Source organism: Teleopsis dalmanni, chromosome X (assembly GCF_002237135.1).
Source record: "Teleopsis dalmanni isolate 2A chromosome X, ASM223713v2, whole genome shotgun sequence".
NCBI lineage: Eukaryota > Metazoa > Arthropoda > Insecta > Diptera > Diopsidae > Teleopsis > Teleopsis dalmanni.
Genome location: NC_051848.1, coordinates 10,341,771 through 10,367,215, shown reverse-complemented (window position 1 = coordinate 10,367,215; position 25,445 = coordinate 10,341,771). Strand labels below are relative to the sequence as shown.

General features: G+C 32.0%; 4 protein-coding genes and 1 long non-coding RNA gene across 8 annotated transcripts; 2 read left to right on the top strand and 3 right to left on the bottom strand.

The window, feature by feature from the left end:
• Positions 1-22: 22 nt before the first annotated feature.
• LOC119687543 (glutamate receptor ionotropic, delta-2) lies at positions 23-3,838 on the bottom strand. Its single transcript, XM_038101885.1, has 9 exons — positions 3,765-3,838; positions 3,235-3,690; positions 2,836-2,969; positions 2,571-2,785; positions 2,355-2,515; positions 813-1,232; positions 596-749; positions 333-540; positions 23-276 (listed from the first exon to the last, which is right to left on the bottom strand). Exons 1-9 carry the CDS (start codon positions 3,836-3,838, stop codon positions 29-31), a joined length of 2,070 nt encoding a protein of 689 aa, XP_037957813.1. The 3' UTR covers positions 23-28.
• Positions 3,839-5,082: 1,244 nt separating this feature from the next.
• On the bottom strand, positions 5,083-16,429 carry LOC119689266 (probable trehalose-phosphate phosphatase C). Of its 3 annotated transcripts, none has more exons than XM_038104059.1 (5): positions 16,320-16,429; positions 8,137-8,329; positions 5,541-6,055; positions 5,381-5,487; positions 5,083-5,324 (listed from the first exon to the last, which is right to left on the bottom strand). In XM_038104059.1, coding segments are annotated over exons 1-5 (951 nt in total). In that variant the 5' UTR covers positions 16,321-16,429; the 3' UTR covers positions 5,083-5,189. The 3 variants fall into 3 exon arrangements, with proteins under 3 accessions (XP_037959987.1, XP_037959988.1, XP_037959986.1); XM_038104060.1 differs by lacking the exon at positions 16,320-16,429 and adding an exon at positions 11,013-11,159; XM_038104058.1 differs by lacking the exon at positions 16,320-16,429 and adding an exon at positions 8,478-8,570.
• Positions 13,214-14,435, top strand: LOC119689267. The gene is made up of 2 exons (XR_005253391.1): positions 13,214-13,865; positions 13,935-14,435. It is a non-coding gene; the product is annotated as an uncharacterized LOC119689267 (long non-coding RNA).
• A 1,981-nt stretch (positions 16,430-18,410) lies between the features above and the next one.
• On the top strand, positions 18,411-22,900 carry LOC119689356 (ras-related and estrogen-regulated growth inhibitor). Of its 2 annotated transcripts, none has more exons than XM_038104174.1 (7): positions 18,411-18,569; positions 20,610-20,862; positions 20,936-21,069; positions 21,126-21,287; positions 22,057-22,212; positions 22,299-22,482; positions 22,540-22,900. In XM_038104174.1, the coding sequence occupies exons 2-7, from the start codon at positions 20,757-20,759 to the stop codon at positions 22,773-22,775; spliced, it is 978 nt and encodes a 325-aa protein (XP_037960102.1). In that variant the 5' UTR covers positions 18,411-18,569; positions 20,610-20,756; the 3' UTR covers positions 22,776-22,900. The 2 variants fall into 2 exon arrangements, with proteins under 2 accessions (XP_037960102.1, XP_037960101.1); XM_038104173.1 differs by having other exon boundaries at positions 18,411-18,626; positions 22,540-22,775.
• Positions 22,837-25,433, bottom strand: LOC119689355 (armadillo repeat-containing protein gudu). Its single transcript, XM_038104172.1, has 5 exons — positions 24,641-25,433; positions 24,359-24,581; positions 23,486-24,299; positions 23,212-23,426; positions 22,837-23,148 (listed from the first exon to the last, which is right to left on the bottom strand). The coding sequence occupies exons 1-5, from the start codon at positions 25,342-25,344 to the stop codon at positions 23,005-23,007; spliced, it is 2,100 nt and encodes a 699-aa protein (XP_037960100.1). The 5' UTR covers positions 25,345-25,433; the 3' UTR covers positions 22,837-23,004.
• Between the last annotated feature and the right edge of the window lie 12 nt (positions 25,434-25,445).

Sequence of the window (25,445 nt, the reverse complement as noted above, 5' to 3'; positions counted from 1 at the left end):
AAATCATTTATATAGCCGTGTATATATGTTAATGATATCTGCGAGTAAATTTATAGTAAAGACTTGGATTGTATACGTCGTATGCTGGATGTCTTTCTACGATATATTTAAAATATAGTTTCTCACCACCAATGGCACAGAAAGAGAATAAATAACCGATTCCAAGCGCACCGAAAGAACTAATAAACTTAGTCATATCCATAAATGCCTCCTGTGGGGTTTCTTCTTCTGATGGTAAATTTTTTGTAATATCCTTCAACCACTTGTTGGTGAGTCCTAAAAAAAGGAATTGAAATATAAACTTATATATATGAAAAGTGAAGCTATAAGACCTGATTCAATGAATCTTTTCAAATATTTATCAACATTTGGTTTGAATGGTGAATTTTTCGTCATGCCAATTGCGACCGGAAGATGAACTATACAATCACCCATAATGTGAAGCACTTGATTTTGCCTGTCTCCACCCATAAGACGTATGTGCCTTAAAAAATATTCGTTATCGTAATAAGCATAATCACCCATAGCAATCCGTTGCGTCTAAATTTTATTTAAAACTATAAACAATTTGGAAATCTTTAGTTAAATATATTACCAATCCATCTATGTTATCAATGACGTCCATTTTAGTAGCAATTTTTTGTGCCTCTTCATCGAAGGCCTCATTGAAAAAACGCTCATTTTCCTTTTCTCCTACAGCCACGGTGATGCGGCTCTGAACTAATTGCTGTAGTGTATCGATAGTAATGCTGCATATAAATGAATTTAAAAAACATATATATACTACATTTCTAATCATCTATAAGACTTACCGGGGCGGAGGATTAGCTAAAATGGCGGTGAAACTTGCTCTATAAGTCGCTGTTATCAAAATGCAATAGAGCCAATACCAACCCGTAAGCACTCTAAGTGGCCAATTTCTGGGCATTCGCGGAAGGGCTACATACATTAGCATACTAGATGTGAAGAGAATGCAATCGGCGATATTATCAAATATATCTTTCTGCTGTGGTTGAATCAGGGGCATATGATTTATATATTTTCGGAAGTTGACATCGTGTAAGCCGTGTGAGTTCATCAAAGCTTTCAGTGAGTTTTTGCGTTTTTTCCTCACTTCAAGTACTTGAGTCGATGTAAGCATTAAAACCATATGGGAGTGTATATAGGATATAGCATAAAATATGGAGCCCACTAGTAACAATGAAAGCAGTACTCCAGTCCACATTTCAGCACTGTATTTAGTAAATATATATTCCATTGAATGTAAATAAACCTGAATCGAATAAAAGTATCTGCTTATGTTAGTTACAATATGTGCATGGAAAAGTGTTCCAAAATATATGAGCCGATTTGGACTGCCAAATTTGGGTCCAAATAAGTGCTTACCATACGAACCCTGGAATTGAAATGCAGACTCATCTGTCCATTACACATTGTACCAAAGCTGTATAAGTTTCTTAAAATACTCCAAACCAAATGAGACACGATTTGATAGGGTCGGATACCACATTGGTATTGATATTAATATCTTTCAACATACAATGAAAGATCTTCAACTTTTCCGATGGCGCTGCAATTTTGACAGGATTTATTGCAGGATTTTCAAATCAACTATACAATATTAGAAACTCTCCTGGTAAAGGCAAAAGCGAATTTACCAAAATACGTATAGAAAAGACTAAATATTAACGCTCGAAATAAAAGTTAATATTCTTAAAAAAACAAAATCGACTTTCAAATCAACTAACCCAAATTTGAGAGAAAGAAATGACATATATAACTTATCTAAAAAACATGGAAGAAGGTCTGAAATATGTGAAACTTTAGGCTGTTTTAAACTAGGTACAAAATAGTAAACAAAATGTTTTTTTAACAATCTTTTTTGAGACTAAATTTGATCAATAATATCTGAGTAGAGGCAAGGTTACATATGTTTTATAATAGTCTGGTGCTCTTAATTTGCGTACGAAGAACTACTACTACCACATATAATTTATATACCTCTATAGGACTATATGAGCTTCTTAGACTTATTCACCCTATTGATTGAGCAAAATAGATGACTACTAACTAACAGTTACCGTAGGAATTGAGTTTTTTTTCATAATATATAGGCATATCTTGTTGATATTGGCTATATGGTAGATCTATAATTATAAAATATGTCAGTCGTATTTTAGCATATTTGAGTGCTGACAAAATTAAATTTTAATATAACTATACTGCACTTTTTAATGGAGTCACTATTCATTTTCCATTATTCAAGAAAAATTCCAATAATTCTGTGAACTATTGCCGTTGCCACTTCAAATTGGAGATAGCCGTTCAACAATTATTGTGAAATATATTATTACCTAAAAGGTTGTATGAGTGTTTTCCATGAGTTATCCTGTGATGATTCTGGTGTAAGAAAAGTCAGGCATTCGTGATTATAGGGCCAACTAAAATCCAATATATCATTATAAAACGTGTACATGTGTAGGTCTCCAATAGCAAACTGTGCTTTATTTTTCATCTACGGAAACGAAATTAAAAAGCTTATGTGGCAATGCTTTAGAGACATTTAGAACCATTTCTCCAAGTAATCCATTGTAACTGCCATTAATTAATTTTCGTCCCCAACGGTTACTACCATTATCTTCATTTGCATAAAACAGTGGAGTAAAATTAAGCCCTTCTGCGAGTGTTTTTATTATTTCCACCTCTAGGCCTATATAATTACTGTTGTCCGCATTAGCCATTGTCATTGGTAAATGTTTCGACACAATTATGGGTACCAGTTTTCCTAAAATCATGATAATTTTTTTGGTGGGTAATATTTTTTTGCATTCTTACCATTCAAATTAGTGCACTTGTCCCAAAACAATTGGTGATTTTTTAGTCTTGTTTTTCTATTCCATGTGATAAAATCGGTGGTTACTGTCAATCCTTGCAAATATGTTGGAGGGGAAATTGTGGAAATCAGGAAACTGAAAGATAGTAAAAAAATCACATTTCTCTATTATAAAAATTAAGTTCCCTTTTCAACAGAAATAATTTTTTTAACTGCTGTGCTGAATTATCTTTTTTTAGTAGTTCTTGTTTTTATTACGACCCGTGCTCTGAGTAGAAGCTGGGCCCTCAGTATCTAAATATATTTTGAATTATATATCGGATATCTGAGGACATTAAGATGAAACGCTAAGCTTTTAGAAGGTTCCATCTTAATTTTCACTAAGATTTTGTTATACTTACGAACAACAATCACTCTTGTTTGTCTTTATAAAGACTGTTGAAATCGCGCTGCTCCAAATATGGTACATATCTGGTACAAAAAGCCTATCATCGTGTAACACTATAAAGCTCTGTTGTGCAGTGAAGAATTTGTGCTTATATATGAACTGGAAAAAACGCTTTGCTTGGTGCCCATTTAGCAACGTTACCAAATAGATGTCACAATAGTATAATCTCATAAGCTTAACGACTTGTAACATTTGATAATTAGGTGACATGAGATCTTCACTTTCGGCCACTTTAATATAGAAATATGGCCAGTAGAGTGATGACGCTCGAAAGAAGTCTTGATTATACGTTGTATGATAGTTGTCATCAGTTATGATAGCGAGACAACGGTGCAGACGTACTGTAAGCAAAATCTCGGAGAGCAGGAAACCTAAATGTGACACTTTATCCAAATCCGGTATGAGATTCCTTAAAATCGGTAAATAATTTTTAAAATTCCCAATAAACAAAACATTTAAATGTTTTAATTTTGCGCTACTTACATTTCTTTTAATGCAAAGCCTAACTGCGTTCTGTGCAGGAGTAAAGCAAAAAGTATGATTGTAACTGATTTCATTATGCTACCAGTTAAAGACTAAAATTAAATTATTTTTGAAGCAATCGATTTGTATATTACCTACTAAACCAAGTATTTCAAAGTCATTTAACGGTCGATTTTTGGGATCAAATGCCAAATGGCTAAAGGTCAATACTAAGCACGTTCTTTTTACACAGACTATTCTTAATGGAATGATGAACAGTAAAAGTGAATAAGAAAGTTGTATCTAATTGGATATGAAGTTGGGCCAAATTTTTACTAATACAAGTATAATCTATTATTATAGTTTTTTCTTTGGAAATATGCAAAATCGTAAAGAGGAGAATTGTAATGTTGCTGTGACCTGGATTATTCCATCGTTTCCGAGAAGGACTGCTCTAATTGTTTTACTTCTAAATGGTGAAAGTTCAACCGGAGCTATAAGTGACACTAAGTGGTTACTGACGTGTTAAATGATTTTAGCATATCGCTCCTCACATAGTCTTTTCCCTGTTAAAAAATGACCGACACATTATTGACTATTCTAACCTGATGTTAATCTATTATAATGACTGGAAAGATATTAGTCCTAACATTGTGAGTTTCTAATTTATTTTTAATAGAGAAATTATCAAACAATAAATATAACACTTAAATTATTGGATAATCTTAGGATTCATTAAGGGTTAAAAAGAACACCATCAGCAGATGCACAATTAGTTAAATAACCTTTTCTATTTTAAAGTTTCTCGTGAAAACATATTAGGGAAACAGATCATCTTATAACGAGTCAATAGGGTTTTGAGCATTTTGTCGTTTAAACAACGTTGATCATGATCTGTAGGAGTCACAAAGAAAAGATCTACACTAGTAACAAGTGATCTCTTACAGCAATAGGTATAAGTAAAAAAAGTGAAATCCACAAAATCATTTTGTGACTACGCATTCTCTTACATATATTCTAACATCCTTTCCATTTCATTCCATCCTGTGTATATAGAGTAATCCATTTATAATTTTCATATCTAATAAACTAAAGTCACTAACAATCGAATATAGATCACATTCGATCATGACAAACCTTCTAGATTTTTTAAAGAAAAGTGTACAATCTATCCCTTTAGAGAGGATATGCATATATATAACTCTTTTAATTCACTAAAATCAAGATTCGAACATTTTTTTTATTAGAAATTTAACAAATACATGATATTTATATATAATTAAAAATATTATAAAATAAAATAAAACTTAGTATTAAAGCATTTTTATACAAATATCCAAAAAATACTTTCACAAATATATATACCAGTTTTGGAACAATGATTATCTCTTATAAATAAAGCTACAAGTGTAAAGAATATCGAATTTATTATAATCTTAGCATCTATTATATGTGATAAGCACTTGCAATCCATTTTAAAAGATCTGTAACCAAATCTTGTCTAGCAAGACGAAAATCAGCAAAAGTTTCGATATTTGGATCTGTAGATATTCTAAAGGTCTTTCCTAAGCCTTGTAATACCTGGAATTATGAAAAATAAACATTTGTATAGATTTACAGAATAAACGGTTTCTTACTCGCATTGCATCCTCGTCTGTGTTATCATCACCAGCAAACACAACACCGGCGTGATTAGACCAATTGTTCCCGAATTTATTTTTTAGAATCAATAATGCTGCCTCACCTAAAAACAAAATTTTAGTATATGGATCGATGTTGCGAATTAGTTTAATATACCTTTATTCCAATTCACTGGTGGTTTAGCCTCAATTGCTTCGTGTGCTTGGTTCGCTCTAAACCCATGAGCCTCTATGATTTTAATAGCTAACTGTTTCTGCTCTTCTTTGATAAGTGGTGGCGTGTCACGATAATGGTACGTAAGTGACACACGTTTATCTTCAACCCAGGCATTATTTTTGCTAACTTGTTGATTTAGTTCGTTGACGAGCTGACGATAGGAATTTAAGACTTCACCTGACAACTTGTAGTCTTGCCGTGTACCATCTGGGTTCTCAATTTCAATGCCATGATTACCAGCATATGTTATATTGGCTATGCCAACTTTCTCCTGCACGTCTTTAATGCCTCTTCCCGAAATAACAGCTAGAAATACTTTAGGATGACTCGCAATTTTGTTCAACAATATTTCACATTCTATTGGCATTGCAGTTTTATTAGGGTTACTAGCAATCGGAGCCAAAGTGCCATCATAGTCCAAAAGGATTGCTAGCTTTTTTTCAGGATTTAAGTAGCTGATTAATAAGAAAAAAAAAACAATATTATTTAATTATGTTTTGTTTTGTTTATATTTAATTTAATAGTACTGGATAATAAGCTCATTTGTATTATAACGATAATACAAAATCAAAATTAGATTCAGATAATTTTTTAGATATCCAGCAAATATTTTATTAAAATATTTATTGTTGGAACTTCTAATTTTAAGAAAGATAACAATCTTCCGTACAGGAGTCCATGTTACTATTTACCATTAGAGACAAGTAGTGTGGTACGGCATACTAAAAGGCAGAGGAATGGTTTAACTCGCCCCTTGCTTTTTGAAGAACTTCCAAATGTGTAATTAACTAATATAATTTATATTGTTGGAAAAGTAATTTAAAAAATATTAGTTTGTGGAACTTCAATACTTGAAACATATATAAAACTATTTTTTACCGCTTACACCGTCTTATCTGTTAATCTGGTTCTTTGAGTTAGTTCAGTGACAAATGGAAGAGACAGAGAAATTCAGTGCTAACCTTTTTAAATTTCAGGAAATGGAATTTTCCTATGAGTCTTACAGTTAAGGAATTTAATCTTGCTGTAGTTTTACGAAGGTTAGGTTTGCTATCTAATAATCAATATCGTAGTTGCAATGGGAAGAACTAGTAAACCACTACACTATTTCTTCATCGGCGGTGACACCTATAAGTGGAACCTTTTTGTGCTTTGCTAAAACCTTAAAATAGTTTCTCAATTCATAGATACATTCGTAACTTACAATTATAACAAAATGAGACATTTATATTAAGTGAATCCTAATTTCTTAATGATATCATTCTAACTTGACCTTAGTAATCAATTCTATATGTAAATATTGTAAGCATTTTTTTTTGTCTTTGTTAATTACTTTATTCTAATAGAAACTCATGCTTTACGCTAAATAAGACTAGCCCTAGACTGGTGACAAGAAGGTTCACAAAGAGTTTAAAAAAAGTGTGAGAAATAGCGCTGTATTATTTCTTAAATCTTGAAATCATAGAAACTAAGAATGTACGTTAAGCTTTGTCCATAAATGAATGGAGCAATTAGTAAAATTCAATGTAGAATTAAAATAGAAGTTAAAAGAAATCCCTACGGAAACCATAAAATACCATAAAGTACCCGTATATCTTATATCTTAATCTAGTTATTGCATTATCTGCTCAAGAACATATAATTACAAATTTTTGTTTTTAAATATTAAATTGCCATATACCAAATTAATTATGAAAACTTGTATTTCTAACATACGAGGACGAGGTCTCAAACAATATTTACCATCCCGAAATCTACATGTCTTATTTACAACTAATAATGCTAGTGTCAGAATATGGCAACTTCTAGAACTCAAACCACCCTTTCGTTTTAAGCCTGTAAAAAATATTATCTCTTACTAACACAGTATTGAATAACCTGTAGGATCTGAGTATCTTTTAGAGCCCAAATGATAATCCATTATTGTTTTAAATATCAACTTCTTTAGGGTTTTGTATAAAAAATTTCAAACGGATGTTGTCAATACAATATAAAAATCTAAACAAACTGAATAATTTCCTATCATATTTAAACTATCGATCTTTTAAGGAAACCACCTTGATAATTGGAGGAATTGGAGGAAAGGATTGCATATTCAAAAATTGAAAAGTAAGTCTGTTATATAGGATTGTAATTGCAGTATTAGTCACTAAAATATTGTTCATTGAATTCTTTTCACGGACATTAACCTTTTTCTGACTTCCACACATTTGGACTTTGGCCTCATATGACCACTTTATGAACCACTTTTCAAAAGCCCGAGCGAATTGTATTTTTTATTTTCTTGTATACTAAAGGGTTAATAGACAATTGCAGTACATTTCACCTAGCCTTATTGCTCTTATCACTCGTCACAATGCAATTTATTAGCGCATTATAACGCACACACACGTCCATACACGTGTAACAGCTTTGGTTGATTGTTAGATTGTTGATTATATGTGGCGCATGAAGTACGCAGTCAAGGTCAGTTCGAGTACGGAAATAAACCGAAGGTGGGGGAAGTGGCTGTCACATTAAGTAATAAGTAACTTACCCAGGCAAATTCGTTTCGAATTCTTCCAAAGATGAAATTGCTGGTACCAATCGCTTCTCAGGCATTTTGTACTCCTCGGTGGTCTGTTTCAACAAATCAGAATGGTTTTCGTCCAATTGAGACGCAATTGAATTTTTGCCAAGTACTAGCAAAAATAGTAGTAAAAATATTCCTTGTCCTTTTTTTAGTTCCACTGCAGAGAATTCACAAAAATTAATGCGTTATAAAACTGATTTTATTACAACTTTTAATCTAAATGTTAATGCTAATGATAATATCAATGTTTATTTATTTTTCTATAATTTTTAATAAAAGTGAAAAACATTCGATTCTTCCTTCACTTTCAAAATCACTTGATCCTTCTTAGTGTACAAGTTTAGATTTAAGCGTTTAGCGTTTAGCTATCGCAGATCACTCACAAGGAATGAAGTTATAAAGTCTGAGCAAAACGCGTACTAAATACGAAAACAGATGCTTTTCACAAAAATTCCGAAATTATTTAATAATTTTTATATTATAACCATTTATATATATAGACACACAACAATCCACAAACTAACACACATCGGCACATCAACTCCTAATGAAATACGCTACTCTGATACTGAATCATTTGCATGGCTTGAACCGTAAACATGAGTAGAACAACTCTTAATAGTGTCTGTCATGTTGATTAGTGTTAGTACCCTACAGCATTAAAGTATCACTTCTCATTGGAGAAATTATTTGGAGACTTCGTAAGCAAAAGTTAAAGGGAGAGCACAAAATGCTAATGAACGTACATCACATAATTAAACACAAATTTATGTAGGGATTATAAATTTTTTTGAAAGAAAGTATGGCTTTCTTTTTATTAAAGAGGGTCTTTTTTATTGTAGAAATAAATGGCGTATTCTTATATATTTTATGTATAAGTACGATAAAGAGAAATTTTGATTAGGATGTGATAGTTCCGGTTTTTTATATATTTTATTCTGCTTTATGTCACAATTTTCTAGTTTTTAATATGAACAATTCTTATTTCTGTAGACTTTTGAAAATCTTTTATCTAGGATAAATGCATAAACTTCAATGACGACTTCTTTTTTGTAAAGATCTCTTTGTTCTCTTAAGGAGACCACTTCTTAATAATTAACTTAAGAACTATACGTAATAACTAGTAAGCGAAGCGACTTTCACAGTATTTCTCCAATAAACATGATTAATGGTCGTAATTCAGTAATTTCCAAATGTTTTTAGGAATCATTTCTATAACGTCTAATCGTTGTTTTCTTGGTTTAGTAGTCTTAAATATGTAAATATGTATAATATATAATAAATTCGCAATATATACAAATTTTCGATTTTCTCTGAACTAACCATATAGAAAACCTTCTACAGTAAAACAACTCTTACTATGAAAACTCTTACTAATTAGATTACTAATTAATTACTAATTAGATTAAAGGCATAAAAAACAAACATATTTTTATTTTCAATCTAAATCTAAATACAGGGTATCATACAGCTTAGATCATTAAAAATTTTTATTCTATTACATGTGAATTTATTTATCCGTTTTTGTAGTTAAATGTATAAGTACTAGTTTTATATTAATTTTTATGCAAAACATCCTACATTTACGACGTTATATATAGATACATATTATTATATCATCTATAGAATAAAAATCAACAGGGTGAATGTTCCATTATACCAGAGTATCGGGATCATTGCAGTTAATTTGTGATACAGCTGAGCTTAACTGACAAAAGACGTTCGGTCCTTTGAATGAATATCTTCGAATATTTCCAGTTTAGGATTTTTTAATATTAAACGGAAATAGAAGCTGCCAGATTAGTAATCTTAACCTGGTTCAGAACAAAACTTGACAGTTTGTTTATCTTTATATATTTACTGTATAATAAACAGGTAAGCCTGATAGTGAAAATTTATTTAGAACTAGACTTTTCCTTGCCTGATTAATAGAAAAAACGAACCTAGTTTATAACTAATTGAAACAATTAGTGATCTCACAAGTCTAGGCAACTTTATTGGCGCCTGTCCAAATAAAAAATTTTGAACTATCTTAGGGCGATTGTTGTGGGCGATGTCGTATTTAGTATTATTTTGTAATATAATGCTTTGTATATGTTTAAGAAAGAAAATAAATGTTTTAAAACACCGAGGGTTTTGAGTGTAGCACTACAAATAGTAGATTTCATATTAAATAAATAAACTGATAAGACTTTACACTTAAATATCTTGAACAGAATATTCAATACTCATTATCAATTCAATACGAAGTCTAAACGTTTGCAAAAATTTTAGTTCACATATTATTACCGAAATTTTTTAAATCGGGATTAAAGAAAATGTAAAAAAAGAATTACTAAGAGTTTGCTTATCACAGAGTTATCCATCACTAGTTTTCAGGTATGATAAGCGATTCTTTTGCAAGCATGTGCTTGCACGGCGTAACAATCCATATAGGATGAGGCATATTTAATAGATTATACATAGTTTATATATGTATGTACATATTTATAACATCAATGAAAACAACATGCACTCACATACACACATACACACGGCCCTCAACATGTATTCCCTTAGATTTGGAATATAGCTGAGTGTCGTTCTTATCAATTGAGTTTGCAATGCTCATCACGTCACGCACATTCTACACTTTATTGTCTTAATTAAATTTAATTAAAAAATTTTCCAAAAATAATAACAAAATAACTAATAAAAACAATGTACATATCTACAGAAATAACAATGGAATTTTGTTTATTTCCCGTTTGAATCTATAAATTTTTGAGCCTTGGAAGCAAGGTTAACTCTTTTTTATGATCCACTCTCATCTCAAATTCGTAGAAACACATTTTACGTACCGTCACTTGTTCAATTGCTCGACTTGTTATTGTTCTTAAATTATTATAATTAATATATTTAATTATTGTTTTTAATTTACAACTAAACAAACGATCGAGCTGCTAAGACGCGTGTCGAACCTTCTGACAATCTTCAACGCTTTTGGAACTGAGCCATTGCGATACTTGTTTTTATATAGCAGCGAACCGGAATTATTTTACTACGTTGACAAATGAAAATTCCCGAATCAATAGGAATCGGAAGTCCGAACAAAGAAATCACATTTCAATGCAATATACGCAGCTTGCATGCGTACCTAGGCAAGCTTTCTCTTCACAGGCGAGAAAGTGCATGTGTTTGTATGTATGTACGTAAATACCAACGAGTGCAAATCATTCGTAGCACTGACCGTTAAATGCTATATATGTATACGTATCGAACAAATAGTAATATATGTACATGTATTTATTTTTTCAAAAATAGATAAACCTTGTATACCTATGTACGGGTATATAGAACGAAAGGCCCGCTTTTCATATAAATTTAAAAAAAAAAAAACGAAAAACACTTGGCTCACATCAACACGGGTAAGTTAAGCCACAATCCCGTAAAGGTTACAGTTCCTAGTGAAGGTGCATTTTAAAAAAACATAGGAGCAAACATACCTGCCACATAACAACACACATAAATTGAAACATAATTCCATAAAGGTGAAAGCCAGTAAATCTGTCAGCTCCTAGTGGAGCTATTTCAAATAATTATATTCAGCAGATATGTATTTGCGAATGTCAACATACATAAGTTGGGCCACAATCCCGTAAAGATGAAAGGTAAGGAAAGGTGAAGTAAGGTCCTAGTCGACCTTATATTCAAATATATAGGTCCACTTTTGGGTCTATTGTTAAATTTAATTTTAAATCAAGAAAGTAAATATTAATTTATAATAAAATTCTTTTAAGTTAACAACGCCTAGTTAAAGAAATCAAAATCTGCTTTACGTTACTAATAGAAGTTGATAATATTTTAGCAAGTATATAAAGTAACAGCTACGAAATGCAATTTTGCATATATATTCCCAACGTGAAATTTCTCTACCTCCTTAGACTACATAATTAAGTGTCTTAGATAAGTTTTAAAAATATGGTGGACTGTATATTAATTATAAAAGTAAGATTATGTATAATGGTAAACCAGTCAAAGATATGGTTGAAAGGTCCAAATGACAGTGAGTCTGTGACACAAAGTTAAACTCCTACATATAAGTCCTCAAACGGAATTCACAGAGCAGACATCGACTTGGCGCAGCATCAAATATCTAAATTGCTGCTGAACTTTTATATTGTACATACACCATACATACACTAAAATATATGAAAGGATAACTGCACTTCTTATCCAAGAATATGATTTTTTTTTTTTTTTGAGATCCATTTATTTTATTACAATCTGTCAGGTATGAATGACAATAAGTAATAAGTATAATTATAAATCGTAATAATAATTATTACGATCTAAAAAAATGAAAGACACGTATGGACTATGCCCAGTGATATATCCCTATATATTTAAAGTAACAGTGTGATTTACATATACATATCTAAAATATCTCTAGATGTTTTCCTTCTCAGCCTTATAAAAGTGTTGGAAGGGGACATCAGGTGTGTCACCAGCGGGTTTGGGTGCATATATATGCGATGAGCGTAATTCTTTAAAATACTGGCTATTTCTTCCTTGATTGTCCAAACATGTAGTTGTTTATGCAGCTGTTCATTCGTTATATACCAAGGTGCAGTTGTGATCATCCGCAATGTTTTAGATTGGAAACGCTGAATAATTGGAACTGTCTCAAGCGTATGAAGGTTGTGCAAGGGAAATTTTTTTGAAAACATGGAGAAAAGAACTGCAAATGGTTCAAATGGATTGAATATTACTGGTAGCGCTCATAAAATATAACTGCAGTAAACTGCAGTTAATGTTTTCAAATTCATATGTGCAGTAGCTTTGTCTTCAAAAATAAAATTCGAATTGTAATTAGATGTGTCGAGTCAAATAAGAACTTATGTACTAAAATATCAGAACTTCGAAATAGCTATGTAAATTTATATATGAAAATATCGTTTTAAATAAAAGTTCAATATTATTTGACAATCCATCTATATCTATAATTCGTAAACCGATTATTGGTCTTCCAATTTTCGTCTGTTAAAAAGTTGACAAAAAAAAATTTTCGCAATACATACATCACCCTTGAAATGTGTTGGTTCCTTTGCCTTTGACACATATTGGACTCATTTTTCATTCAAAATTATTGCGACGACCAAAATTGACAAGCAATGTAATTTCTTTCTCTTGAGAAGAAAGAAAGCAAAAGTTAATAAACAAATAAAATCCACAACTCATCACGAGGCGAACGCGTGGAACTCGGGCAGGTTGCACGCCTATTTTCGCCACTCGGCGGCAAAATATTTTCCGATCATTTTATTTTTAAAATTGAAACAAACATGATTTCACTTTCTCAGACAAAAATTCACAAAAATCAAAGAGATTAGAATGTTTTCATCAATTAAATATGTACAACTGATCAAATATTAAAATCGATTCAATAAGAAAATAAAACCAAAAATATTTAAACAAAAAAGTAAAATTTGATGAATAATTTGATGAAGTGCGTCCAAATTATCGAGCCAACATCACAGTTCATCATCATGCGATGATCACGCCGTTAGTACGAAAGTTTTTCTATATATTTCTCCATATTGGCTTATAAACATAGAAAAAGATCACTATATCATACTGAATGGAAGCAGAAATATAGTCGATATTCAGGTTAAAAAATTCCATTAAGGATAAAGTTAAGGATCAGAAAATAACAGGTTAGCTATTAAATACAAAGAAATGCAATATTCAATTAACAAAATTATGATCTCTCCTGTGGTTTCCAGAAGTATCGAAGATAAGGTTGTAGGACTATAGATACAATATGTGGCCTTGCTTCATGGTTTGGAAGAGAAGAATACAGTTCCATAGATATACACCATGGTGAACAAGACAAAAAAATTAAGCTATAAATATATAAACAACTATAATATTCAAATTGTGCAGATCTTTCCTATACTTACCATAAACACATAAAGCTGTTTATATTCACAACTAAGAAGAGAAAGATGTGGGATCGTAGACACACAAATAGAGTTAAAACTCAAGTTGTATAGCTTTGTATACAGTTAAAAGCAGATGGACATGGAGCTTAAAAATACTTTTTTATAAGTTCTTGGTATACCTATACAATTTAAAAGATAAGCACAAAGACGCATGTAACCATCAAATAGAAACAATATTTAAAGTATGGATCTGTTTTCTTGAAAATCTAATTTGAAGAAGTACAAATAAGAACAATATTCAATTAAAAGAAAACAAGAATACAGTGTCGTGGAAATTCCGAATATAGACAATTTTTTTATTGTAGAGTAGGCCTTACATAACAAAAATAAAATTTCTAGACGTCGAACTATAAAAAATATGTATAATTATAATAATTAATTTAAGATCTGTTACATGGTTCCCATAAATACCAAGCAGTTTGTACTAAGAAGAAAAAGATGTGGGGCTGTAGAAGCAGGAATTGAGACAATATTCAAACGGTTGTCCGGTTTTTATGGTTAGGCAAATAATGATATAGTCATAAAAATACAAATAAAGGCACAAACGTATATAAAATATTACTATTCACAGTTACAAATTAAAAACAATTGATAATCTTCAATTACCATATTTCGTGTGAACATTAATTTAGAAAATATTGTTGAATAAACCCAGTAATAAACCGCTTGCAAATAGTGCTTGCATGGGTATATATATATATATAACATGTGTAACAACCAATTTTAATCGTAACTTCGTTGTGTCATGTCTAATATAGAGGTAAGTCTAGAAGTCATGTAAGTCATGTCTAGAAACGTACACTAGACCTTAATTAGATGGAATAAAAAGAACTTGTCAATAAAAACCTCGAACAATGAGTGCTCTGTGAAATTATTGATTCAATAAAAGAGAATATGATATATATCCTTAATGATAATATTATGTGAGGGAAAAGCTATAAAAATAACCTAAAATTCAAACAGTAATAAAAAGGAATAAAGTCCAATTGGCGCAAAAAAATAAATTATAATATGATTTTGCGAAGGATAACCAACGTTAAGGTTAATAATGGGCTTGATCAGGTTGCTGAAGTGCTTGGGATGCTATATTCTATTAGACTTTGTGTACAACATTGTAATGTGATCCAAAGCTACGAACTGGAGTACACAAACAATCGGCACATCATCACAATATATATTTATATTATTCTATTCTGTTATTCTTATTCATATTTTTTTATTCTAATTAAGAATATTGTATATGGTTTATATACTCTCCAGCGTTTCTTTCCAACATTGAGAATATAATAACGAAGCAACATGATGAATAATTTAGTTTCGATAAGTAAAATACTATTAAAATTGACCCAATGACTCATGAAGAAATTTATTACATTTGAAGGTGTTTCATATTTCCGTCTCCACATACATAGGTATTATAATACAGTGATTGTAGATTTGTTAGAATAACATAAAGACAGAAGATCACAAAAAAGTGTATGACATCTTTGCAGTGCTTTCCATATAAGAATAGAAAAGATAACTTACAACTGTACTAACGAGTTGTAGTCTCCTTGCCTTATCGTGAATTCGGATATCTTCATTATCATTTTCTTGATTTAATTCGTCGATGAACACACTGCAGAATTTAGTTGATAATCAAGACAGTAGATCACAAAAAACTGTCTAAATTCTTTACACTAGTTTTAGCCACAGAAAGGGTAATGGGAAGAGGGGAGTTGCGATCTCAAATGAATTATCACGAGTTCCGAAATCTTTGTTATAAGATGAAGGAATTACACCTTCCTGGTTCTATTCCTTATCTTTTAAACTCCACAATTTTGGGAATAATACAGTTCTTAAAAAATGATAATAATACCCTCTGGTCTAAATAATTTATAATTAATTATAATTAAATAATTATATTTATTTGGATCAAAAAATTATGAAAACTTTTTTATTTACTTTTTTTTACAAAAAAAATAACTTTTTTATTTTTTTATTGTTTTGAATTAATGCAAAAGTTGGTCGTGTTAGTGTGGAGATATGTTGAAGTGTGCGTGTGGGATGTTAGTGACCTTATTTATGGGTATGTAAGCTTATTGGACGTCTCTGGCGCTTGTTTTGAGATTTTTATATGTAAAATAGATGAAGTATGTTTAGAAATCGAATTTACTAAATATTTACTTGTGATGACGCAGAAGATCTGTAGTTCCGTTTATGTTCTAAGTTTATAATGCCGAGCACCGTTCTTTGTTCAGCACCGAAAATTCTTAGAAAACACGACAGAATGTTTTTTTGCCGATGCAACAAAGAAGACTGAAATTCTGTTTATTTCTAATATTTATTTTCAGTGTTTTGAAAACTTGAAAGTATAACAACAAATAACGTACAAAAAAGAAATACATTAATAGAACGAAAATAGAAAAAAAAATACATCAAATTTGCTCTGCTTCGGAACTTATAAAATGTTTATACTTCCGAATAGAACAGCTGGTAGATAATGGTCTGCATATGTACATACATATGTATATGAAAGAAACTGTAAGGTGCTTACTATGTTATCTTCCAAAGTTTCTGAAAATGTTATCGACTTTGGGTAGCAATTTTTTAGAAATTATAATTATAAATTATAATAATCGAGACCCTGAGATGCATCTAGTAAAAAGACGTACAACACAATAGCGCCAAAAGATAATTCTTTCTATCTACCTATCCAAACCAATTCACTGTTGAATTATAAAGAAAATCCCTTAACTTAAGAGTCGGCTCTCTGTTCTTTCTGTATATATCGGATTTTGATTAGGAAAAGAAGGCAGATCGTAGATACGAAAAGATATGTCAGTGTCTATCATTGGATAGTAAGAGATACAAAATGTTAGAGGTCCCTTTTCTCACCGACTTAAGAGAGCTATAGTCGTGCAAAATTTGAGACTTGACCAAGTTTATAGACTTATCGCGTTGCTTCACTTTCACTTGAACGGGGAGGAAGTCGTGCCATTAAGCGTTGTTTGTGTACTGATCACTGCAGTCAAACGTCGCTTTTCGACGTTTTTTTGGTTTGCATATGAACAATAGTAATGCGTGGTATCACAACTGTCCATTATTTGTGCTCAAATAGGGTTTGGTGCACAAGGATACATAAGGAACCTAACCCAACCTAAAGCTTGTCTCACGTCTCACAATTGTATTGCGTGGTATCACAACGGACCATTATTTGTGCTCAAGTAGGGTTTAGTCCGCAAGGAACCTAACCTAACCTTAAGTTCGTCTTACGTAGAAAAAGCGACAAACTATATCTACCATACAAAAGTAGGCCTTTATGAGACTCTCACTCTACAATTAAGTATTTATCAGTGGAATATGGTCACTCGTGTACATGTGGTAACCCACAAAAAAATAGAAAACGAACATTTTTTTTCTGCTCTATTTTTATTAACGAATTTGATATGTAATTTAATGGAATCAATACACATACATATGTACATAATTTTAAAGGAGTCAATGATAAAGGAGAAATGTAATGATTAAAATAATATATGACGTCCGTCCACCTTATTTACAGTTTCAATTATAAAACTTTTTCTCATTCTATCTACTTGGCCTGGCATTAGGAGACATACACACTATTAAAAAATTTTCCGATTTTCCGATTTTCCGATTTTCCTGGCTAAATTATGCACATTCTCATTAAATCGGATAACATTTGACATACGTTGATGTGTTGTAATTGGCGCCATTAACAGCTGGAATAGGTAAGAACACTCTGTAGTCATGTAAACAACTCTACAAGGTAAGGAGAAGACAGTCAATTGCGCTTTGTCGTTCATTCAAGTAGAATAATAGAAAAATATGTGCTATTTTTGGACGGCGATGACGAATAGTTGAAGCGCTACAAAAGAAACATTAAGCATTAACAGTGAACACGATTAGTTATGAAGTTTTTTATGCTTCGCAAGACCGACCACTCCTACCAAACGCTTTAATTTCTTTACTCCTGTAGAGTCTGTACAGTTTTATTTGATTAAAATGTGAGTTGAACTTCATTGATCTAACATCCAATTTTGGATTGTAATTGTCATTGTGATTATCATTATCATTATTATCATCGTTACTGATCGACGATGCTGATGTACCGCAATTTGTTTTTGGGGAATGTCTACAATTGTTTCATATCTGAGTGTGCTACCTTAGTTTTTTTTCTATTTTGTTTTTGTACTTTTTCATATAAATATGGAAGTCGTTAACAATTTACCGTTAATCGAACATCAACACGAGTTGCGAACAAAAGTGCCGCAAACAGTTCAAAAAATAATTAACAAAAAAACAAAAAATAAACTTTGAGCAAAACAATAACAAAACATATACATACATATATTGGAAACGCATTACAGGAACATTTATGTGCCACTCGAATCTTCAACAAAAACGAAATTTGTGAGTTGCGTGGGTGTGTGAGTGTGTGTGCGATATGTGGAATGTGTGGAGTGTGTGGTGAGTGCGTCAACATGCAAATAAACTACTTTTTTCATAATTATTCAATTGCTTATATGCTAAGTGCACATATGCATGTGTGTGTGTGTATGTACAGGCCTGCGTTAAGTGCGTGTTTATAAAAAAAATTGCTGGCTATAGTAAAAAAAATTCGAAATGTTGAAAGCGTTTAGTTTTTAAATAATTTTTGACTGCATTTCGTAATTTTATAAAAAAAAAATAACAATTAAAAATATATTGAAAATAAAAAAGTTAATTGGAGTGAGTGTGTGTGTGTGCTACTACCTCAGTTCTCGTTATTGTTGTTGTTTGTTACATTGTTTTCAACGATAAGACAACTTCTAAAATTTTTTCGAATCATCATTGTCTGGCATTGGAGAGAACAAATGCCACGATTCCCACGAATTTATTCAATTTAATTATTTCTAGTTTAGGACGAGGGTATAGAGGTGAAGGGAAACAAGTGCCTACAATCATAAATTATCAAATGATATTGAAGTTTTCACAAAATTTCCATAATTTTCTGTACATAATAAAAAAATGTTTATTTTTGTTAATTAAGAGAGGCAGAATGGAGAGAATCGTTCTGGTAGTTCACAATATCTACACATATGTACATACATATGTACACCTGCTTATTATTAACCCGATTGCGTTAAATGCTTGAAAGTTTGCTTTCTTCAGATTCATACCACGGTCCTGATTTTGGAAATGGCATCAGCCTAAAGCATCAAGTCAATGGTCAAAAGATTATTTGTCAAAGATTTTTTCTTGACATCACATCAATGACTCTCTTCTTAGTAACTAGATTGCTTTAAATGCTTGAAAGTTTGCTTTCTTCAGATTCATACCACAGCCCTGACTTTGCAAATGGCACCAGCCTAAAGAATCAAGTCAATGGCCAAAAGATTATTTGTCAAAGATTTTTTCTTGACATTATATCAATGACTCTATATGAAAAATTTAGTGTGATCTCTGCTATATGCTTAGGGTCATTGTCCTACTAAAACAAAAGGATTGCCTCAAGCCCTAACATTCTGTCATTTTCTTTGCAATTTGTTTTTAATATATTTAGATACCCATATTTATCCATTGTATCTTGTATAAATTCAAATTTGCCAGCACCATTACTTGCTACACACCCCCAAACCATTGAAACTAAGTTTTGTTTGTCATAGGCTGTACATGATTTTATCCACACAAGGAGAAAATAACTCTTTTCCAGATTTCTATAGGTTCATTTACATGCTCGCTTGCAAAGCTTAATGCAAGGGAGTGGCTTCTTTCTTGCATCCCTGGTATAATACTTGCTTTTGTTCAAAATTTTCTGCATAGGACAAATGTTTTTCCAAATTTTTCGGCAATATCTTCAAATAGTTTGTAGGCTGTTACTTTTGGATTTACTTTCGCCTGGTTAATTATACTGCGTCTTTCTCTATCTGACAGAATTGACGAACGCCCAGTGCGATGCTTAGAAAAATAAGTGAGTACTTACTTACAGGATAATGCTCTATACCACAAAGCCAAATAACTAATTTTTTGAAGGATGTTGGTGTCACCACTTTGAACAGGTCACCTTAAAGTTCAGATTTAAATATTATAGAAGCATTATATAATAATAACATTATAAGCATTATTTATAATAGAATATAATTTAGCACAACGATGGTAATATACAAAAATATATATAGCGGTTTCTGGTACAACGACGGTCTTAAACCAATGTACTGAAGAGCCTGTATATATTCGAAGGCATACGAATATATACATTCATAAAATATATAAAGATCTTATTTTACTATTCTCTACCATTCTACTATTATCATTATTCAACATACGTCGTATACTACACTGAACAATTTTTTATTTTTTTATATTAGTTCTTTTTCTATTTTCTTATATATAACTAAATTTAAATTTGTTTTTTTTTAATTTTTAATACTGGCCTTAGTAAGATTGGTTTTTGTTTGAAAATTCTTGCAGAAAAGGACTCTCTACTACCGGAAAGCAAATGTTCGATTTTTCCATGTTACGACTTTCCTATGGATCAACTTCAGTATTGTTATCCAAACATCATTGGACGAATATAAAAACCTGTTTGACATACAGAACTGCTTAAACTAAATTAAAATGACCACGACGTCACCGAAATCGTCGTTATCGAAACTCGGTTTACATTCAAAACAAAAATCCTTGAAAGTAATGGTACTGGGTCAGAGTGGTGTTGGAAAAACCGGTAATTTAACGCTTACAGAATAATAATTCTAATTGCCATTAGATTTTTGTAAATATCGAAAATTTTCTTCCAGCATTGGTGGTGCGTTTTATTACACGTCGATTTATTGGAGAATATGACAACACTGAGAAAATGTATACATATAATACCATGTTGGACAATGAACTGGTACAATTCGATATTTTAGACGCAGCAGGACAGCCTAGTGTAAGACACAAAAAGCTAATTGAATTTCATCTAATTACAGTTATTTATATGTGCAGATCGATATAGACTGTATAGCCTTGGAATCAAATATACGTTGGGCTGATGCCTTTATTCTCATCTATTCCGTAACAGACAAGTGCAGTTTCGATGAATGCAATCGTCTTAAGTTTTTAATAAACTACAACAAAAGACGACGTAAATTGGGTTCGAACAGTAAGGTAAGGCAATAACAGTTGGTAAGCGTAAAACATATATCAATAAACGTATGTATGACTTAACTTCGAGCCAACAGTACTTCGAAGTAGAATTTACATGCCTAAGCTTATATTAAGTCTACAATCTTAAGTAGTTGGTATTCATATATGTCGGTCGAATGTTATAGTTCTGTTTAAGGAATCAAATAACTATGATAAACTGATTAGTTTTAAAATAAATAAATTAAATTTCATCATCTCTTATGATGTAATAAATATTTATAAATAATTTAGAACACAAAAAAAAAATTTTGAATTCCTAATGGACTTAATCGATTTGCCTTTAGTTTTACTCCCCATATATGTTTATTTCCCACCACAAGCTACCTTATGTTCATTAACAAAGCAAATAATATATTAGATATACTAAGTATACTAGTATGTATAAAGAGTACTTAAGTTCGTTATTCTTGTTGTGATCTATTTACTTTAACCAAAGAATCTATAGTACTATAGATTCTTTGCTTTAACCATCTATTCGTCTGAATTGAGAATCTAAAGGAGAGTGTTAAGAGATGCTTTACCTCCGATAAAGACTGACATTGAAACCTTGACATGTCCATTCCTATCTTGCTGTGGTAAAGAAAATTTTTCCTAAATACATAAATCAATTCCTCAATACAGAATAGTTTGCATAAAATATTTGTACAGAAATTTTTTGAAATATATTGAGGACCGCACTAATTTTTTTCTTATTGTAAAAGTACATTTACTATGTTTATTTTAAAAATAGGACACACTGTCAGACGTACCTGTTATTTTAGTGGGCAACAAAAATGATCAAAATGGTGCAGATCGCATGGTTACATTGGAGGAAGGTCAGCGCAGATTTCGTGAACTCACATGCGCATGTTTTCATGAGATTTCGGTTAGAGAAAGTGTGGATCAGGTATGTTAAAGAGAATTTTTCGTTTAAAATTGCAATCCTTAAATAAATTTTAAAATATATAACTTCTCAGCATTTTACTATTTAAGGTACAATCGGTGTTTCGTGATGTATTTCGGTTTTGGCGCGTTTTTAGTAAATTTCCGAAGCTGAAGCGTTCAACAAGTGATGTACAAAACTCTACGGATTTTACTTTAAGTCCAGATGCCTGTTGTTCATATTATGATGCGGCTTCACTAGGAGCTGAAGCTCGACGCTCCTTCTTTGTTATAAGTATGCTTACATTTTTTTATAAAACTGATTTTATACGAAATGACCTATTTAATTTAGGTAACGCGTGTTTGGATGAAAGAGATCACACAGAATCGAATGACGCCATCGGATCTAATAACTTGTGCAATGATATAGTTGCATCACCCTTTCGTAGTCGGGCGTCTACAGATGGTACATTATTGTCCCGCCCGCGCCGTTGGCGTTACCCGCCTCCCGGCTGCTTATTGCCACACACAAATCGTGTGGAGAGACGTATGAGTATCTCGACTCGCGGTAGCAATGCCAGTTACTAATACAAGCTAATGTACTGCATTCTATCGTAAAGAACAGATAATGGTGTACGCATAAATTTTGTATCTTGCCGGGTTTTAACTTTTGTTTTATTAACATTTTACCCAATAAATCAGAGAAATCTTAATATGCATGTTTGCACCTTAATTTAAATTAGAGAACGTAAATTTTTATTAACTTAATTTCAAATTGTCCACATATTATCCAATATGAACAACGCGCAACGAAAATTCACTTGTCTTCATCGAGCTTCAAAAAGTATTCCTCAGTACGAAGCGCCAATTCTCTTATGTTCTTCAAACAACCAGCAGCAGCTAACTGAAGGTCCTTATTATTTGAACTAATACACTCTAACAAGAATGGCACAACTCCGCTCTACAAAAAAAAAATATAGAATGGAAAAAAAAGACCTGTCAATGTTATCCAATATGTTCTTACTTGGTGCATAGTAATGCAGTTTTGTGGATCTTTCGAAAGTTGTTCCAAAGCCATTGCAGTCGTCCTATGCACAGCTGGGCTATCGCTTGTTAGATATGTTACGATTGGTGTTACAGTGTGTAACCGTCCTAATAGCTCTGTATTATGGTCAAAGGCAGCACAGCTAGCAACAGCGTCGGCTAGATTCTCCCGCAAAAGATCATCCTCAGTATGAACTGGAAGTGAAATAAGTATTTAATGCTCGAACACAAAAATGTGATTTTAATCAATTCACCTAATTTCGATAATTTGTAGATAACTTTGAGATCAGTTAAAATTGATAAATTAACAGTGTCTTTTGCGATTGTAGCAATAGCAGCGCAAACAGCAGATAAGACAGTTACATGCTCACTTTTAAGTAGTATGACCAATAACTCCATTGCACCAACCAAACTACGCACCATCTCACCAGGTTCGAGTGCATTTTTTACGCAAGGACATATAGCGTAAGCAGCGTAAGTTTGTACACGAGGATTAGGGTTTTTCAAAAGAGACCAGACAAGACGAACTGCGTCATATTTTTCAAGAACGCGCATGCTGTCGGGATCATCCGCTATTTCTTTGACAGCTTTAGACAGATTTTCTAATAAAGGCGGACACGAAGAGTTCAACAAAGTTATAAGTGGAGGTATACCACCAATAGCTCTAAAGCCATCACGGTTAACAGGATATCGAAGAACTTCACTGATACAGCCTACAGTATTTGTTAACACCTCGTCATCGTCATGCGTTAGAAGATTTACTAAGTGTGGCATTGCACGCAAACTGTCTAATCTCTTAACATTGTTTTCGGAAGCGGCACACATCCACAGCGCGCCTGTTGTTCCAACCATCAGTGCTCTATAATCTCGTAAGGTTTTATCTTTGATGATGCCTACCAGTGGTTCAATTCCATTTGATTCATGTACTAGCTGACGAGTAGTTGGATCAAAGGCACATTTAAAAATCGCAGTGCTACCTTCCATTTTCAGATCTAAGTTTTGAGTGTTTAAGTGCTTAATTATATCAGACACCATGTTTTCAGATGTAATGGCTAATTGAAATTTTGGCTACCAAATGATGTATATGAGATAATTGAGGAATTTTCAAAAATTAATTGACACATTACCTGTGAGGCACATTTCTGTATAGTGCCCATTATTGGTATAACAATATCAATATGTACAGATTTTAATAAACGAGCCATTAGAGGTACAATACCGCTTCTTCGCATTTGTTCTTTGTTATGTCGAGAATCTGATAACGACCATAAAGCACGTGCACCTGCTCTAGCCATAAACAATAAGTCCTGTTCTTCGAGCGTTAGGTTTTCCCTTGGATTCTGTAAAATACTTTAAATTTCACATTAGAGAGTAATTGAAACTATTTAACTAATTCAGTATTGGCTCACTGTAATCTGACATCAAGGAGATCAACCAATTTAGGTATTCCGCCACATGTTCGAATATATTTTCTAGCTAATCTTACTTTAGCTATATTTGCTATAGTTTCAGCTGCCATTGTTTTAAGGTCTTTATGTGATGTACTTAATATATCTACTAATAATGGAACACCATCCAAATCGACGATTGTTTTACGTATATCGATATTGAGAGATATATCGGCCAAAACAGATAACGCGCCCAGGCGGCACTTACTATCATTCGATTCAAGAATGTTTACCAAAACTTCAAGACCTCCCATATCTTGTATTGCAAACTGATTAATTTGTACCTTAAGATTGTAATCCTTCAGGCAGCAAAGTGAGACTATGGTTGCAGTCTGATTGCCAGCTTTAATATATTTAACCAATTTTTGTATGTTGTAATAATCGACGGGAATTTCACTCGTGCGAGCTACATCTTTCCACCGCTCTTCTTCATCAGTAGAAGATTCAATTTCAGTTGACTCAGAATCGGAAAAATCATCGTCACCAGCATTGGAAAACATATATCCAGGGCAACTGCCACATGATTGCATTTTACTTTTAGATTTCTTTTTTCTTCTTTTTGAATCCTTGCCCTTCTTTTGCGGTCCCAACCGCATATATAGCTCTTCCTGCGGGTGCCTGCTAGCCTCCGCAGTTTCTGATCTACTAGTTTCTGTTGGCTCCATAGTGAGGTTTACAAAAAATAGTTATATAAAATATATCAAAGAATTTTTATCATGTTCCCTACTTCTACTTATTGTTTTTAATAAAAAAAATGATAAACATG